The 20,379-nt window shown below is 35.4% G+C and overlaps 1 protein-coding gene across 1 annotated transcript; it reads right to left on the reverse strand.

The window, feature by feature from the left end:
- Positions 1 to 2,371: 2,371 nt before the first annotated feature.
- LOC132092098 (cleavage and polyadenylation specificity factor subunit 2-like) lies at positions 2,372 to 20,016 on the reverse strand. The gene is made up of 15 exons (XM_059498177.1): positions 19,858 to 20,016; positions 19,281 to 19,437; positions 19,040 to 19,199; positions 17,955 to 18,060; positions 17,697 to 17,826; positions 16,667 to 16,782; positions 16,365 to 16,552; positions 15,107 to 15,397; positions 10,894 to 10,994; positions 9,995 to 10,198; positions 9,704 to 9,856; positions 8,033 to 8,258; positions 6,537 to 6,848; positions 3,238 to 3,372; positions 2,372 to 2,731 (listed from the first exon to the last, which is right to left on the reverse strand). The coding sequence occupies exons 2-15, from the start codon at positions 19,427 to 19,429 to the stop codon at positions 2,639 to 2,641; spliced, it is 2,364 nt and encodes a 787-aa protein (XP_059354160.1). The 5' UTR covers positions 19,430 to 19,437; positions 19,858 to 20,016; the 3' UTR covers positions 2,372 to 2,638.
- Between the last annotated feature and the right edge of the window lie 363 nt (positions 20,017 to 20,379).

Below are 20,379 nucleotides of genomic sequence, written 5' to 3' on the forward strand. Positions count from 1 at the left end.
TTTGAAAAAATGTTTCTCTGTTATGCTAATGTTAGAGAAAACATTGAGGGAATGTTCCAGTTCATCTTTTTTCAAACATTATGGGAGCGTTCTGAAACAAGTAGAAAGCAGTAATGTTTAGAAAACATTTGAAGAATGTCCAACTAAAATGTTTTAGAAAAAAAGTGTTCCATAAATTATGGGAATGTTACTTTTAACTGTCATATGAACGTTCTGAAATAAGTAGTAAGTTACAATGTTTAAAAAGCGTTGTATGTCCAACTAAAACCCTTCAGAAAAAAACTTTCCATGAATGATGTATTAATAACATTTTTGTTCTAACGTTTTGCACACTTTATGGTAACATTACTTTTAAATGTTTTCTGAATATTGTGAAACCGGTAGGTTTGATGTATTTCCAACTTAATGGTTTCAGAAAAATATTCCATGAATGATAAATAAATGATGATTTTGTGTGAATGATTTGATTTGCAAACGCTTATCATTTTGCAAATGTTATGGAAACGTTATTGTTTAATGTTCTCTGAACGTTCTAAAACAAGTAGCACTAATGTTCCACTAAAACATAAAACAAAACAGATAACATTTTTGTGCCAACATTTTGCAAACATAATGGGAATGTTACTTTAAATGTTCTCTGTACATTGTGAAACACAATAACATTTAAAGAACAGTTTAAAAATGTACAACTAAAACTTTTCAGAACAAAACATATCATGAACAATGTATAAATAATGTTTTTGTGCTGTTGTGCAAATATTACGAGAAAGTATTTTTTAAATGTCATCATGTATTAATGTACTTAAGATAAAAGTTAAACTATATTATTCAAGTTCCAAGAAATGTATAGATAACATTTTATGCTAATGATTTTCATAACATTATTAAGACCAAACGTTCTATGAATGTTACTGAAGGAACATTTGGTAATAACATTGAGAGAACGCTCTGAGAACAATCCCTGTTAGCTAGGTAATAATATGAATTAGGACACAGGTTTTTGCAATTGTAATAATTTTAAAAAGATTGAAGTGCTGCTGCGGTCTATAAAAAGCACAAAGCACTAGGTTACACAGCTAAACACTGAAGTGCATTGCAGTTTCAACACACATTTCCAAATGACCCTTTTTTAGCACAAGAAGAAGGGTCCTGTAAAGTGCTTCATCTTCATACCTTCATGGATTGAGATCACAGAGCCAAGTGTCAGTCAGGAAGGTGTACAGCTCGACCTGAGAGGACCGTAGGTCAGTGGAAGCATCTTCTCAGGCCTGATGGGTCACACTTCATCTCCTGACGGATGAATCTAGGTTTAACAGATTCTCGGTCAACTGTGATGAGCTGGAGCTTGGTGGAAGAGGAAATACAATCTAGGGCTGTTTTTTATGTTTCAGGAGACACAGGAATACAGGTATGGATCATCTTGCATTGATTCTGTGCTTTTTGGAAGACACTAAGTAACACAAAACCACCAATTGTAAAGTAGTAGAGAAAGTGAAAACTGACAAAAGAAGTGACTAACCCCATATTAATGCTGAATGTTTTGTATAGAGATGAGAATAAACCTATCTGGGCCATGTTTGCTGTGCTGGCAGATCGTGCGTTCAAAGAGCTGACTCAGGATCAGCCGTGCCGGAAATATTTCTGAATATCGCAGGAAGCTTTGACCCTGGATCAGTTATTCAGGTCAAGGAAAGAGGGCATGACGTGGATTTATCACGAGCTCAACGACTACACGCAGGACAACAGGGCAGTTATCATGAGAATACAAATCATTTAAGGTGTCTTTTTTGTGTGTAGCGTGTTAGAAAGAACTATTATCATCCCAGTGTCCTCAGTGGACACTATTATTATCCCAGTGAGGGTTAAAGGTCACTGAACATTTTTTTAATTGTTGACACATGACCTCATTACATTGCATGTTTAATTCAGCAAGTTGCATCTAGTTAACTTAATAAATTGTTGCATTGCCCTTTTGATTAAAGCAAACATTTCATAACTTTGGCTGTCAGATTATAGTTTCTGCCAAGAGAAAAAAAAAAAAAGTAATCGCAACTTTTTATGAATTCAGACCTTATTTCATGCAATTTTGAGTTTTTATCTCACAATTCTGACTTTTAACGTGCAATTATTAGAAAAATCTGAGTTGCATGTTATCAACTCAGAATTGCACAATTTAACCTCAAGAAAAAAGACATTTCAAAATGTAGTACATATTTCCATGCATAGCCATACAGAAAAAGAGCATACTCTGCACGGAATACATACTAAACACTGCAGATGGTAGCATACTATTCTGAACAAGCCCAAGTTATTTTATATAAAAGCACTGAAATGGATAAATGTAAATGCACAAAACCACACAGACACAATGTTTCATTATGAAAATTTATCAGAGCAAAACATGGGGTTAAAAAAAAAAAAACCTCAAACATTTCTTTGCATCCAGCAGTTCAGAACAAAAACATTGGAGCATTGATTCTTCTTCAGTCCAGACAGACGCTCTCTCTCATTTCAAGTCACTTTCAGAGCGAACGTCTGCCTTGTAAACGAGAGGGGGAAACTATAATAAAACATACAAAACTCAAAACCTAGAAAAGGAAAGGTAATGAAAGGAGGGACTGGAGCTGATTGAGATCTGTTAAACTACAGCATACTGCTGATACAACAGCTCACGAATCCTGTAGTAGTCATCACAGTGGCATCCTTCCAGACAGATGCGGCCCGCTTCCGTCTGAGAGAGAGAGAGAGAGAGAGAGAGAGAGAGAGAGAGAGAGAGAGAGAGAGAGAGAGAGAGACAGAGAGAGAACGAGAGAGACAGAGAGAGAGAGAGAGAGAGAGAGAGAGGGGGGTCAGTGTTGTACAGCAGAGCAGTGAGGTGTTCAGAAGCATTGCATTGTGGGATACAGTAGGCAAGTGTAGTATTTTACCATAAATACGAGACGATGCCAATGCTGCTTGCATTGACAGTTTAGTAAGAACTCACTAAACAGATTTACTTTGTGTGCATGTGTGTAGCATGGCAAGCTGCAAATGTGCTGAAAAAGCTGCATGTTACAGATACATAACTATATTATTTACACTAGAATTTTCAATTTTCAACTGCATAAACGTCATCAAAGGCAATGTCCCAGAGCTGCTGGATCCAGGTGTATTTTTTGCATACAATGAGCCAGCCGCTGATCAAATGTTCATGAGAGATGATTTCCATCCTGTGGTGGGTAATCTGATTCCACTCACCCTCCTGACAGCCACTAGATTATTACACACCAGAACTCCGCCCACAAACTCCGCCTGGATCCCTTCACGCAGCAGAACCTGCTTAAAGTCTGACAGACGAGGCTCGTTGATGAACACAGACTGATGACCCGGGACCTGAGGAGAACACGTGCGTTATTTCCCATGCATGCTAAACAAAACACCTTGTGTGTTCATCTATTCAGGGTTTCTTCAGTCAGCAGATCTATTCGAATGTCTTTTCTCTGGTGATCAGCTGTGGAATATAAAGCTTTATTTCAACCTTCTTCATGAGCTCACTTTATTTCAATTTGATCAGTTTAGCAATGCAGCAGAATTTATTTTTCTAACCAACAAGCCATAAATATAGTGTTATTTCAATATCATTGTGTTTAATATTTAAAATTAGATTTTATTTTTATATTTTCATTTTTTAGTTTATTTTATTAGCTATAATGTAAAATATAATATGTCTATATAGTAGTATTAATAATTTTTATTTATTAGTTTTAGTTATTTTAGTAATTCAACAAACATAACAAAAATGATATGTTGCCTTGTCATTCGGCTGAAATGTTTTTGTCATTACTACAATTATTATTATTTTTAAACGTGTCTATAAAGTAGTTGTTAATTTTTATTTATGTGTCTTACTTTATTTAGTTTTAATTGTTTTAGTACTTCAACTTAAACTACATGAAAATGACAAATTTTGCCTGGCAACTAGCTGACAAACAATTTAAAGTCAGGATTTTTTTTAATTATTTTGAATTAGATTTTATTTGAATAATTTTCTGTGAAAAAGGTAAATTTTTAATCATTTTGTTGTGGTTTTGTTTTTATTATTATTATTATTATTTTTTTATTTTATAGTAGTTATTCATTTTTACTAATAAGTTTTAGTTTATTTATAGTTATTTTGTTACATTGAGAAATGTTGCCTTGGGAACTAGCTGAAATAAAATTATATTAAATTGTAATATATTAATAATTATAATTACATCATGAATACAGAGTAACTGAACCCTAAACCAACTTTTTAGTTAATGATCTGTAAGAATGGGGCTTTATTAGTGCTGTTCATTGATTCGAGTAACTTAAAAAAGTTAACTGCTTAAGTCATTTTTGGATTAATGCTTATTGGAGACGTGAACCGTTTCAAACAATTCAGTTTGATTTGGTGAACTGGTTCAACCGGTTCACTAAGAAGAACTGGTTAAATTGAACGATTCGTTCGCGAATCGGACATCACTAGTTGGAATTGCGAGTATTGAAAACGACCAGGATAGACAATTATAGCATCTATTTAGCATAGCAATTATATAGTTATTTAGATTATTTTGTGTAGCCTATGTAGTTAATTAGCATAGTTGTTAGTGTAACGTTAATATTGTTAAAAGCACAGTTAGTAGCATAGTATTGCATCAGTTAGGATAGCTTCAAGTTGGCATAGATTTTAGGCTTGTTGCGATAGTCGGTGTTACCGGTGATACACGGTGTTTAAACCACCTACCGGTCATAGCACTTGACCACCAGCACCGTCCCCATCGTGTTGAAGTTTTAGCCTATAGCAATAAAGCACTTAATTCAGTTAGTGACTACGTGCCTTCGTGATTTAGCGTAAGCGGAACGAGCGCCGCAGTAAAGCAGCAGGTGTCCGATTTAATTTATCATTTGAGGAGAGTGAGGCGAGCTAACTGGCAAAGGATGGCGGAAGATCTGGTTTCAAAGCAAACTGTTGCAATTTAAAATGAAGGTTTTTCGTTTATTGTTTCTCATTTAGCCTATTTATAATTTTTTTGTACGGTGTATGCAGTTAATAGGCCTACCTCTAGTTTTTGCATGGTGTGTTAAGTTATTATTCATTTTGCAATAAAGATGTGTGTAATACAAGCGACTGTCTTATTGTTTTGTGTATTTTTATTAAGAATAAAATAAATTAACCCATGATTAATTCAAACAAATGTTACTGAATTGTCGCTAATTAAATTGAAAGTAAATTGAGACGTGTGCACGTCTGCACGACCGCATTTTTGGCCACCCGAAATCCCCGACACGCAACCCTGGTGACACCGGGATTACCGTTTTTTTTTACACGTCGATTAACCGGTGGAAAAAATCTGTCACCGCAACATCCCTAGTAGATTTATCTGTATTTAGTACAGTGGTCAGGATGGTACGTATATGTAGTGTTGCTGGTTGCGACAGCACTGCTGGACTGCATAGTTTTCCAGCAGACTTTAAAATTAGGCGCCAGTGCTTGCATGCACTTGGCCTGGAAGACCGTGAGTTCCCGCCTAGAGCTGGAGTGTGCAAACTGCATTTTACGCGGGATTGCTTCACCAACGCAATGGAGGTTTAAATGGGCTTCTCCACACAGCTCTCGCTGGAAAGCGACGCAGTGCGGAAGTTAAGACCGCAGTTTGAGCCAGCGGCTCGAACTGATATGGCTCAGGCCACAGACACCTCGGCATCCTCCACTTCAGGTGAAGGTGGGGGAGAAAAGTCCTCTACTTCAAATGATCGCTCCGTTGCAAAGCTACTTGCGTCACTACAGTCACTCTCCATTTTAGCGTCTCTGACAGCAGCTGTCGCTGCGGGTCTCAGGTTCACGCCGCACTCGCTCAGCCCCGACCTCGGTTCATCCCCTCTATCTCCGCTGTGCTCTGCCCACTTTTCAGCATTTTTCAAATATTGCCAGTGGGTGGAGTCAGGCTCTGACCAGGGGTTTAGTTACCCTTTAAGTTTAAATTAGGGGTTCACCGATCAAGCGCATCTCGTCAGTAAAGCCGGTTCTCTAATCAGCGGTAAATTCCCTCAGGTGCGTGATTTCACATAGAGCAGCTGTTACTACACAGAGCCGTTGTTAACTGAGAAGCTGCGCAAATCCACGTTCATTATCAGCGTTTATTTGCGCAGCTTCTCTGACGAGATGCGCATTAACGATCGGCCGATCTTGATCGGTGCACCCCTAGTTTAAAGTTTTTGTAAATATTTTGAATTTTATTTTTATGTTTTCACTTTAATTTTAGTTAGTATTTAGTTTAGTAATCTTGTTTAAAAAAAGATGTCTATATTTTTTAGTTTCAGTAGTTTTAGTACATCAACTTAATGAAAGTGAGAAATGGCATTGGGAAACTAGTTGAAATAAAGTAATAAAAAAACGTAGTATATATTTTTAGATTTTATTTAAGTTAACTTTATATATTTTTTTCCCAGTAACAATAATGGTTGTAGTTCTAGTTGAGGGTAATTATTGAGGTTAACGCTCTGGTTTGTGCTGTATTTGCTGTGTCTCTCACCTCATGAGCAGGCAGCGGCTCCAGTGTGGGAGTGACGTCGCTCTCCTCTGAAATCTCCCGCTCGTCCTCTCCAAACAGAGTCTTCATTGCCTGCTGGTTAGCAGCGGTGCTGGGCTCAGTCGTCAGGTCCGGCGTGACGTCCACAGCCAGCTCTCCATCCTCCGTCTCCTCTTTGGTGTCTCCCATCTCTGCGATGACACCCGTGTCCACTTTCTCCACCCGCATGTCCAGAACGCCATCGATCCAGGCCAGCTCCGTGTCTTTAGCTTTACAGAACTGCAGCGAACTGACCAACGAGTCCTTCAGTCTGACCTACAGCCACAGTCACAGCTTCATTAGTCTGTGAACATCTCAGAAGACTGGACAAAGATGAAACTATATGTACAGAGAATCATATCATGATAAATGATGCTGTTTTGAAACATTCACAACTCAATGCTCCCAGAAACTTTTGTGAAATATTTGATCTCTTAATATTTATATATTGAGCAGTAAGATGGAGTTTAGCATGTCACACTGCAAAACAATCACAAAAATATTTTTACACACACACACACACACACACACAGAGAGAGAGACAGAAAGAGAAAGAGAGAGAGAGAGAGAGTGTTCTAATTATTTTGAGTTAAGTTTTAGTAATGTTTACTTTTTTTGTTTAATCTTTTTAATGTCTATGTAGTATTTCTCATTTATTAGTTTTAGCTAATTTCAGTTTGGTCATACTTTAACAAACTTAAAAAAAAAAAGAGAGAAATGTTGCCTTGGTGACTAGCTGAAATAAAATAAGTTTAAGTTAATTGTTTTTGTTGATATTTTGAATTAGATTTTATTGTTATATTTTATGTTTTTTTATGTTTAGGAATTTTCTTGTGCGTTTTGGTCATTTTTATTATTTTTTTATAAAACATTTGTATTTGTATTTTTAGTTTTTACCCAATATTAATTGAGACTAAATGGAATATTTATATACATGTTACATCATTAAAATAAAAAAAAATAAAAAATAATTAACATTATAATAATTATAATTATATAACATTATAATAACATTATAATTAACATTAAAATAAAATAAAAAAATGAAAAACTAAATTGCAAAGCAAAAAGGTGATAAATACAATAAAAAGTTATTTAAAATTATAAAAAAGTATTCGTAATTTTTTCACTACTGAAATGTAACAAAACAAGTACTCTTAGTAAAAAAAAAAAAAGTTATGGTCCTGATCATATTTTTACTTCGCGAAATGCAATACTGCAATTTTCTCAATATTTAGATTTTTTTGCACCCTCAGATTCCAGATATGGAAAACTGTTTTATTCAGCTTTCAGATGATGTATAAATCTCAATTTCGAAAAATTGACATTGAAGACTGGTTTTGTGGTCCAGGGTCACATTTATCATTTTAGTTGGAATTTCTCAAAGTTGTATATATATAAGTTGTTGAAACACATATAATTGTTTATTTCAGGTTCTGTATGAAAGGCCGAATTATAACCTGGTAAATGTGGGTCTCGCTGGTGGCGTCCACCGTCTCCTGCAGTTTTGGCAGGTAAACTTTGATGTCTTTCCCGCTGAAGGCCTTGCAGGACTCGGCCAGGTCCTGGCTGGCCTCTGGCGGCCCGTGAACGATGATCAGCTGTCTGGGTTTCATCTGGTTAATGATCTTCTTAATGGAGTCGCCATCAGAACGGCCTTCATAATCGATGTACGAGACTCGAGCTCTGAGGGACACAACAGATGAATCAATACGCCATATCTGGGTCAGTCTGCCATAAACGTATGACCAAACAATATCATTAGAAGTATACATATATCACAACACTGACAGAGATGAATCTGACCAATCACAGTATGATTAGTCTATAATAAAATAAAAGTATTTCACATTTTTAGATTCAAACCCAGAGTAAACAGTTATTTTTTTTACCAAAATATTAATAAGATATTTTTTCACATTAATTCAATTTAAAATTAGTTGTATATTATTATGATAACAAAAACATATGCAACTTTCTAATTACAATATTTACTTAATTATAAAATATATTTTTATTTTTACAATAAATTTTGTTTATTTATTTATGAAGATTCAATACCTGTAGAATGACACAATATATTGTTTAACTTTACAAAAAAACTTATTTAATGAGATTTTTAAAAATGGTAGGAACCTAAAAAGCTCTGGCATGTTATTTTAATTATTAGATTTTATAATATAATAATTATGTATCATTTTAATTAATAATTGTACTTATTTCCAAATACCTTCCATGCATTTCATTTACACTATAAAGCAGATATTTTGTGTTGGCATGCTGAAATGTCTATTTCTTTCAGAAATATCATTTTCATTCTTATGTTTGAGGTAATTTTATGTGTTTTTTTATATATATACTTAAGCTTTAAAATTTATAAAATGATAACTGTAAAATGCTGGTAAATGCATCTGCATTAAATGTAGCTCAAATCTTCAATGTTTTTCATCATTTTTTCACCACTGGAGACTAGAATCTCTCATGGAGTCTGAACTCTCATTATCTCTCAGTTCAGCAAACAATCGCACACACCACAGAAGAGAACTGATCAGAGCAGGAGGGAGGGTTATTAGGAGTAAGTGCTGATTATTCGGATCACCTGCAGGCCACATATAAGGAAGACACATCCTAAACACTGCATTCTAATACAATTTATCCTTTTAAAAAAAGTAAACAAATTATTATTACAGCCCTCTCGCGGCTGGAGACGGTAATGTTTTCTCTTGGTTCTTGGTTCTAAATAAATGTGACTTAGTTCAGTGCTACTTATATATGTTTTTTCCTCGTCATGACGTATTTTTGGACTGATGCGACTTATACTTATGTGCGACTTATAGTTCGAAAAATACGGTATATATAATTAGAATTTTTTCTTTTGCACTAAATGCTAGAGTTAAGATAATTTTTTTTTTAATTTAAAACAGGCATCAAACCTACATTTAATTTCTTTAAATGTATTAAAACTAGTGATATTTTTGACTAAATATGAGCAAATTTGTGTGCTACGGCAGTGTTCAATATTTATTCTCTTTATATATATATAAGTAAGTAAATGTAGGTATTCTTTTCTTTTTCACTTATTTCTCATTATTAGTAATAAGAGTCAAACTGCTGATGAAATTAATCCTCACCTGATCTCTAGAGTTTGTGTGACGCTGGTGCATTTGGTGGGGACGTCGGACAGGTCCTGCTCCATCGGCTCCTCTCCGTTAGTCAGTCCAGACTCCAGCTTGCTCTTCTCCTCTTCTGTGGCCTGGAGCTCAGGAACCAGAAACTCCTCGGGCCTGAGGGTCAGAGGTCAGGATCAGAGGTCGTTGCAGAGTAAATACAGAACATGAATCATAAGATGAAACAGAATGTAAACAACAATACAGATCATAAACTTTATGGAGTAAACAGTAGCTCTAATTGTTCTCGTTCACCTGATGATTTCTCCGTACTCGTCCCATTTGATTCGCTCCTCGTGTGTAGGGAACATGGGGTAGGACTTTTTGGCCTGTTTGAAGAAGCTGCCCTTCCTCCCGCCCTCGCCCTTCATCATCAGGTCGTGATGTTTGGTCTTCACCACCACCGGCTGCTCCAGATCATCGTCCATATCGCTCTCATCGCTCGAGTCCATGTCCACCCTGACCATCAACACAGAGTCTCTCATTAAAACACAGAGCTGCACTAATAACAGCAATGGGATTATTAAACCATAAACAGCTGAGATTGCCTTAAAGTGCTGCGTAGAAGTGAAGAAATGATAACAGAACAGGCTGGTTGATATATAACATCCTCATGAACCCTGCTGCTCTCCATATCTTTAGGTTAACATGAATATTATTGCATAAAGATCATATTTTAGGTTTTTGACTTCAGTAGTTCCTTTCAAATGGTCACATATATTGTCTCATATAACCTCAATTAATTCCTATATATATATTTATATTGTAATTACACACCACAGGACATTGTTAGGATATATCAACTATTTAAAAATATTATTAATGACATCATTATTAATAATAATGCAATAAAACAACAACAATAACAGTTTTGTGGTTTTAAAACTGAATTTAAATACATTCTTTCTATAACAAAATATGTATTGTGCACCATAATGTAATAGATTTATATTCATATAATGTAACAATTCATTAGTATATACTGACTGGGTTCCAAGAATAAGAACTTAAATTAAATTAAATGAACGTGGTCGGAACGTTTCGTTGTTTTACTTTTATTCAGCAAGGATGTATTAAATTGATCAAAATTGTCTGTAAAGGCTTTTAAAACATAACAAATGTTTTCTATTTCAAATAAACACATTTCCACTCACTCTTTTGCCTGCTCTTGTTTTTTGGCAGCCTCTTTCTTCATTTTCTCTTTCTCCGTGTATTCCTCTAGTTCTCGTCCTTCCAGTCGACAACGTTTTCTTATCTGGAATAGTTAAATGAAAAATAAACATAAAAATAAATATCTAAAAAAAACAAATCACACATATGGTTTTCCTAGGTAAATGTGAAGTTCGTGATATTGTTTAAAAGCTGTTTCTTTGACGTCTTTCTGTGGTTGAAACACTGATTGAGTGTAAATAAAATTGACAGAATCTGAATGCACAGACAGCTCAGACACTAACATAGTCAAAATGCACCATTGGAGTGTTAATTGTGGTCTTGCAAAACTGTTTTTGCCAAATATAGAATATTTCCGGTTGATGAAATTTCAGTGCATCACTATTGCAAAGTGTCCCAGACTTTATGCTGATCTTAAAATTAGAACTGTCAAAATTAACATGTTATTTGCGCAATGTTTTTTTTTTTAATGCATAATTGTTTTTTTATGCAATTAACACAGTTTGGTGAGGGGGTCAGGTTCAGCGAGGTCTGCAGTGGTATCCTATGGTTAGGAAGATGCAAAAGATAATTAAATGGGGTGCTGGTGCGCTGTCTGTGAAGCAGCTCTTTGTGAACAGGTGCACATGCACAGAAAGACGCTTAGCTCACTTTTACAGAACAAAAACACTAAATTATGTAAAAATTCCCATTTTTGGTGAGTGACCTTGTAAACACGGTCTTAAATGAGTTAAAAAAGTACTAAATGACCATCAAAAGTTGGGAGAAAACCAGATGCGTGTCAGCTTTTAAAGTAAAACCTGCTGCAGTCTGTCATTGATGTAAATCAAAGAAGAAAAGATTATTAAATCAGGGTTTCTGCAGGGTTTAATCAGTCAAATTTAAGACTTTTTAAGACCTTTTTATGACTATTACGATTTGAATTTATGACCTACACGAATTACGATAAATAACTTCAGTCTTTAACCCTTGTGGATTGTTCAAATTCACTACCCTTTTGAGTTGTTCGGGATGAAAACATCCACTTAATTAAACTGCTGTAAAAATGTATCAGATTCATTTTTTTTTTTTTTTGCATAAATCTGTTAATCAACCTCAGTCCTGATCAAAAATCCTTTAACTCTGTAATTACCAAGTTCATAAATGATGTCACTGATTTGGGGGAAAAAACACACAAAATGACTTATTTTCAATATAAAAGTAATTGTGGCTGGATTTTTTTTTTTACTTTTTATAACAGTCTTGGGCATGTCAAAGATTAGTAGCAACATTGGCTTTGATGCATTTTTAGTTTTTGTGCAACATTAGATTTCAATTTTTTCTCCCTAATTTGTTGTTGGTGGCTGTTTTTGCCCCATTGACTTCCATTATAACGACATTTTTTGATTCCAAAGCCATGACACCATGTAATCATGCATTCTTGATTGTTTGTGGTTTTCCCTTTTGGGAAGAGGTGAAATTTGTTAATTTTACAGTTGATCACTAGGTGGGACCATTAACCCTTTAGATAGGCCTGTGGAAAAAAAGGCTTAGTTTCTGGCTTGTATATGGAGTATAACAGCAAATTATAGTGTTTGTGTGTGTGTGAGATTCTTGATTGTTGGTGGTTTTCCCTGTTGGGAAGAGGTAACATTTGTTATTTTTACAGTTGATCACTAGGTGGGACCATTAACCATTAAGATAGGCCTGTGCAAAAAAAGCTTAGTTTCTGATTTGTATATGAAGCTATATGGAGTATAACAGCATATTATATTGAGTGTGTATGTGTGTGTGTGTGTAAGAAAGAGAGAGAGAGTGTGTGTGAGAGAGACCTTTGCGCACTTACCTTAATGTATTTCAGAAAATCACAATGTACACCTCAGCTCTAAGAACTACATGGAGTAAACAAAAGTGTATTTATGCAACTGCTGCCTTTTAATGGTGGTGAAAGTATTCGGTTGTTAAGTGATGACGTAAGAAGCGCTGTTTCCGGGTCCAGGCCTCAACTCGCTTCACTTGAGAATATGACCTCAGCAGCCGTTTATGAGCACTGTTTATTCATATTGATAATTTAAGTTGAACGCTTTCAAACTTACGATATACACTACAGTCTCCGTGCTCACAACGTCCCAAACACAAATAATTTTAATATATTTTTTTTATATTTATATTTTCATTGTCTGGCTATCTGGTACTTCGGTATGGAGTTAAAGGTTAATATTATAACTTTTTCGCTAGTATTCTATCACATTGTGAGTTTATATTAGCACCTTTTGTTGTTTTCTCGTGGTAACTGATTTGGACACGGAAGCGCTGCTACGTGACGTCAGACTTAACAAGCGAATAGACTAAACAAAAGCAAAGTATGTGGATTTAAACACTTGCATGCCATCGTGCTGGATATTTAATGGTGAGAAGAGCAGCAAGCAACACGAGAAAGGGCCGGACTTGTACCAAAGTTTTAGAAATGATTATGTAGCGTGACCCCTCCAGCGAGCTGCAGCTTATTTGAAGTTGGTATTGCATTTTGGTTCATAATACATTATGTTCATAAATTTGATGCGAAGTAGATTTTTTTACAGGATTTTAAAATTTTTAAACTGGCTTTACCATCAAGAAATGAGGAGCATTTCACATATAGGCCATCTGTACTTTTCACCATCAAAAGGAAGCAGGTGCATAAACACACTTCTTTTTTTATTGTTTACTCCATGTAGTTCTGAGAGCATGAGGTGCATATTTTGATTTTTTCAGATACTGTACATCAAGGTAGGTGCACAAAGGTCTCTCTCACACCCTCTCTTTCTCTCTCTCTCTCTCTCTCTCTCTCTATCACACACACACACACTCTAATTTGCTATTATACTCCATATAACTCCATATACAAGCCAGAAACCAAGCCTTTTTTTGCACAGGCCTATTCAAAGGGTTAATGGTCCCACCTAGTGATCAACCGTAAAAATACATTTTTTTACCTCTTCCCAAAAGTGAAAACCACAAACAATCAAGAATGCATGATTATATGGTGTCATGGCTTTGCAATCAAAAAATGTTCTTATAATGGAAGTCAATGGGGCAAAAACAGCCACCAACAACAAATTAGGGAGAAAAAATTTAAATCTAATGCTGCACAAAAACTAACAATGCATCAAAGCCAATGTTGTTACTAATCTTTGACATGCCCAAGACTGTGATAAAATTTTTTAAAAAATCAATCACCCAGATTCCTCATACAGAACTACAACAGGCGAAACAAATGAATGACAATGCCATTGCGGCTGCGAGCGCATTTTGAAGAACAAATTAATGGACTAGCATATCAATTTAAGACGTGGCTAAATGTTTTTTATGACCTTTTATGGAAAATCCGGACGTTTTTATGACTTTTTATGGCCTTAAATTCTTATTGTTAAATTTATGACTTTTTATGGCCCCGCGGAAACCCTGTAAATGTAAAAAAATAATGGCTTTCTATTACACTGTAATGTTAAATGCCTATAATCATGGCTATAATTGAGTGAAAATGCATTTAATAGAGATTGTTATGAAAATGAAACTGGCCTCCATTAATAATAGGCTACTGAGTAAAACAATGTCACTAAACACATTTGAATAATTGAACATTTAAAAACATTAAAAAAAAATTCTTTTCAAATCCATTTGAAGATTCAGTGCGAAATTATGAGCACATAAATATATTATGTGATTAATCAAGATTACAGAAAAATGTTTAATTAAAGGTATGGTTCACCCAAATATGAAAATTCTGCATCAGCATCTCAACTCTAATTATACGAAGCTGCGAGAATATTTTTTGTGCACAAAGACAACAAAAATGACGACTTTATTCAACAATTTTCTCCTCCGAGTAACTGTCCCTGAACTTAAACAATGCTGCTGATGGAAAACACGCATGTGCTGTGCCTTGTTTACATTCGGAGAAAGCATGAGCATGCATCATGGTACTCACTAAAATTTTACCGATGTCCTTACTATATTTCTAGGTCTGGGAACATTTCAGTTGCGTTGCTGTCTATGCAGGATCAGAAAGCTCTCGGATTTCATCAAATATATCTTAATTCTTTGTGTTTTGAAGATGAATAAAGGTCTTACGGGGTCTTATGAGGGTGAGTAATTGATGACAGGGTGAACTATCCCTTTAATGTAACTGCTGTTTTTAATGTATTGACAGCACAGTGATGCAGTTCAAGGCCTCACCTCCAGCTCAATCCTCTTTTCCCCCGGGGTGTCTATGAGGTAGCGGGCCAGCGTTCCCGGTGTGGTTCTGTAGGTGAGGATGACTGAGTTCTTGGCGTCCTGACACCACTGTATGAAAAGCTCTCGTGAGAAGCCGGACTCCAGGTCGGGCTGGCTGCACAGAACCACCTTCGGGCTGGGGACACGAGCCAGATCGGCCAGGCTGTGACAGAGAGACAGGTGGCGAAACTGGAAAGGGTTGTTCCTCTTGTCCTCGAAGCATCGCATCAGTTTATCGCTCATCCACTCCACCTGTGAGAAAACACCAGAGCTTTCTGATTTCTGACACGTCTCGCTACACGTGCAAACTGATTTTTACCTTTAGAATGGGATTTTTACACAACTTTATTAAATAGATTCATCACTTTTATGTCAAATTCTCATTTAATCAATAAATCGAATTAGAAATGTTTCACTGAAATGATTGAATCAGTCGGTAACTGAATCATTAACTAAACAAACTCAGTTTTATTCAGTAACGAAGCACTGCTATGTAGCTATTGTTTGGGCATGCAAAAGCCATGAGAAAAAAAAAAACGATGTAAAAAGGTAATTATGACTTCTGACGTTTGTACATTTCTCACTTTTTTTTTTGAGAGAAATCTGAATTCTTCACAAAAATGAGTAGAAGAAAAAAAAAATATCTAAATTACGAGAAAAAAATTGAAGTTGGTGGGGGGGGGGGGTCAGAACTCTTCACAATTCTGAGAAAATTCTACACACTTCTGAGAAGTCACAATTCTTAACAATTCTTAGAAAAAAAAGTCAGAATTCTTTACAATTCTGAAAATAAACAAAATCTGAATTTTTACAACTCTGAGAAAAGAAGTCAATTCTGAGATTATACCTGCAAAACAGAACTGCAAGTTTATAACTCGCATTTGTAAGAAAAAGCATGGATTGTAACAAAATATAAACTTTTTATTACATGAGCCGTTTCATCAAATCAATATAGTGTTTGCAATCATGCTGATATTCAGGAAAACAGCACTCTTGTTCAAATAATATTGCTTAACTATATTATTTGATATAAATTTAAGACAAAAAAAAGCCCTCTCTGTTTTGAATTTCGGGGGCATTCAGACAGCGAGAGCTGTTCGGTTTTTGCAAAGCGAGTGACATACTCTATAATGGCAGCTTGCACATCATTACACAATTCTGATATTATTGTAGACCACACAGACACCAATCCTGAAGGATTCAACTGTGACGGAGAGACCTGGGACTTTGAGAACTCCACCACGTTGTAGCTGACGTTGTTGAGCAGGGCGAGCGAGTAAACGCCCAATCCTGCGTCTTTGGTCCTCCAGATCTGATCCAGGAGCTGAGCCAGTTCCAACACTCGTCCCGCCGTGTCCACAGAGATCAGCACGTTCCCGTCGCCTCGGAGCGTCTCCATCACATTGGCTGGAATAGAAGGTCAGATATCACATTTATCCAGAATAACAGCATTAGGAATCTGCTTCATTGCAGCAAATAGATCTGATGACAAATCACCAAACTGGTTGAGTCTGAACTTACTGAGCAGTTGTTCATCGCGCTGTTTCCTGCGAGGCTGAACATACGAGGCGTTGAAGGAGTCTGTGATGAGGAGAGACGGTCTGCTGATGTTCTCCAGCGAGCAGCCGTTCAGATGACTGATCGGACACAGCACACATCATCACAAGCAGCAGTTATTAACCAGAATTTGGACAAAAATGGTAGAGGAAGTGACAAAATGCCTCAGATATGTAAATTTTGTTTCATTTCATTTTATTAAAGCTACATATCTAGCTGATATTGGTTTGATTTTGAATTAACAGTGATAATAGTTCTGACTTCAGCATTTATTAATTGGTTTTATTATATAAAGCTTTATTAAAGATAACTTCATTCAATCATTCAAATAATTTAAAATTAATTACTCAAAATATTTATAAAATATCTGAGGAAATAATATAAATGAATAATCAACACAAACATAATATCATAATTTTTTTCATATTCAAATAATCTCAAAGTGCTTTAATTTTTTATTTATTCATATTATTTATTAACATAATGACCTACAATTTGAGATTGTCTGAATATGAAAATTAAAACAATTTTGTTTGTGTTGAATATTAAAGTATAGGTGAATGTGTTTTTTCATATTTTTCTCAAATAATAATTTGATATCTAATAAATAACATCTATAATTATATTTTGAGTTATTTGTTATTATATTTTGAGTTACATATTACTATTTGAATTTTATAATGGAGTATGTTTATTTCCCTTTATTAAAGCTACTTTTGTATCTGATGTTGGTTTGATTTTTAAATAACAGCAATAACGGTTTTGAATTCAGCATTGATTAATTAGTAAATAATAAATATTATTTATCCGATCACAAATTATTATTTGAGAAAATAGCATTGTGTGCATCGTCTGTTTTTATTGGGTTAGGAGAAAATAATAGCTCATAAAAGGGCAGAAAATATCAATTCCAGGGTGCTAGCGTTGCCTCTTAATACATGAAACTTTCTGATGCATATTTCTTTTATCTCCAGGTGATTTCTTTCATACTTACATCTCCCTCTTGTGGTTGAAATCCACAGCATAGATGATCTCTTCCTCTCCGTCCTTCACAATTTTCCAGATAGTGCCACCGATCATGTGACCCGCAGGAAGTGGGGTGATGGACAGACCGTGACCTTTTCCTATTCGTTAATAAATTAGGAGTAACTTACAAGATGTCCAAAAGAACACATGATCATGCTTTTGGATTATTAAAGCTTTTATTAAAGATTTTCTCTTTTTGCACATGTGCATGAGGAAGTTTTCTCACCTTTCAGGTTGACGATCTGAGAGTATTTCAGCTGCTGGATTTTGTCAAAAGCTGTATCGACATCATCCAGTGTGAACAGAGTGAAATCTTCTGTGTTGTGTCGAGACTATGAGATCAAATAAGATGGAACAATTAATATTTCATCAATGCCTCAAAGTAGTGAAGTATCGAACACTACAAATATGTTAAGTTCAACTAACAATAAAATAACAATAAAAGTCTATGATGCATCATAAATCTCTGTCAAAGTAAAATTATTTTAATAAAGTGAAGCTACTGCATAATACCACAAAAAAGTGTTTTTCTCCAATACGTCACATTTAAGTCTATTAAATCTGACTTTATTTTCATGCTTTATTATTACCGTAATTTGAAAATAATTCAAATAATATATAATATTTGCTGTACTGCCTTTATGCTGATTTAAATTTTTACTATAGTAATTCACCATAATAATAATAATGGGAATTCAGCTCAAAAGTTAAACATCTGGATGCATTACAGTAATTGGTAGTTTTGGGGGAAATGTGCTTAATCATTATGAAAATTTTATATTTATTGGTCCAATAATTAGGTACATTTTCCTTATGCAAAAACCAAAAATAAATAAAAAAATTTATTTATTTTAAGGTGATGCGACCTAAACATGTTTTTTATTATTATTATTACTTTTTTTTATTATTTAAACTCAATTTCTCAGAAACAATCAATAAATTCAAAATTATCTTTTGAATGATCAATTATCAATTAATTTAAAATTAATAAAATAAAATGATTAAATACCAGAAATTTTTTAGATAGAAAAATTAAAATTAAATACATTTAAAAAAAATGTTTCAATTATTTGTTTAAAATAAAAATAATCATGGAAAAGGATTTAATATGAAAATTCAAATTTTTGTATATTTGTGTTAATTATTAATTTATATGTGAATGTGTTTATTTTTTCATCATAAAAATGTTGCCATGAACTGCTATGCCTTTTCATTGTAAGTGACTAATTTGACCCATTATTTTGAAGAACCGTATTTCAAATGTATGAGCTAATGATAATCAGTGCTTCTTTTGAAGCCGGTCCATCTCACCTGATAGAGATCGTACATGAACATCTGACCCATCTTGTAGACGGGGATGGTGGCGTAGATGGTGCAGTTGAGCCCCAGTTTGCCCACAGCGTACGGTAAAGCTCCCAGATGCAGAGGATCCGGATGAGAGAGCAGCACTGCGTCCACCTGATGCACATACCTGACAGACACAGGACAGGAAATACACATCACATACAGGAAGTGATCTCAATAACACCACCTCATCGCCCAAAGATCGTACCGCTTCAGGGAGTCTATGATGTCCATGGAGAAACTCTCATCCCAGCCACAGTCCAGCAGGAAGCGGAACTCATCCACCTGTAACAGGTAACACAGAGCCGATTCCTCCTGGACTCCGGAAAGAGCCGTCAGCTTGATGATGGACGTCATTCTGCCGTCTGACCCATGGATGCACCCAAGAGATTATCAGTAAATTACTCACATTTAGTCTTGAGCATTTACTTGAATAAAAAGTCTATCATATCATATCATTACTATAATCATGATATCTCATTATATTTATCCAAATATTATGGTAATATTATCTAAAAGCCAGCTAATTATGATACATTAGTCATGAATATGCAGGCAAAAAAATAACAAATAAAATTAAAAAAATAACACCGGCCCTTTACATTCAGGACTCGGATTGAGACAGAAGGGCAATGAATTAACTGGTTATTCATAAACCTTCATCCATGATACAGTAACTCAACTTTCAGAATAATCTGAACTCAATGAAAACACACTGCAGCCAAACCAATGAAGAGATTTACTTTAAAACCTGACTTGCTTTATGTACATTAAAAGGTGCATACCCGTGTCTCGTTATGTTGCTTTTGATCTCAGCAGGTTTGGTCAATAATAAGTTGTGGAAATCACTGAAAAATCATGTTAAATTCTTGGCAGCGTAATGTTTCAGATCGGCGGCATGAGAGAAGCAGCCATTACTGCCGCTGCAGACGTCACTGGACTCTACCACTGACAACAAAAAGGGGGCACTCACAAATCCCTAAAGGGATACTCTTTTAATTTACTTGGCAGTCTATGGGACAGTCTCAAGCCTCCCGGTTTTCATCCAAAATATGGTTGGGGGGGGGGAGTGCATGTACAGTTCTCTCACCACCCTCAATACCATGACTGAGGTGCGCGTGAGCAAGGCACCGAACCCCCAACTGCTCCCCGGGCGCCGCAGCATAAAAAATGGCTGCCCACTGCTCCGGGTGTGTGTTCACAGTGTGTGTGTGTGTTCACTGCTCTGTGTGTGTGCACTTCGGATGGGTTAAATGCAGAGCACGAATTCTAAGTATGGGTCACCATACTTGGCCGAATGTCACTTC

Source organism: Carassius carassius, chromosome 18 (assembly GCF_963082965.1).
Source record: "Carassius carassius chromosome 18, fCarCar2.1, whole genome shotgun sequence".
NCBI lineage: Eukaryota > Metazoa > Chordata > Actinopteri > Cypriniformes > Cyprinidae > Carassius > Carassius carassius.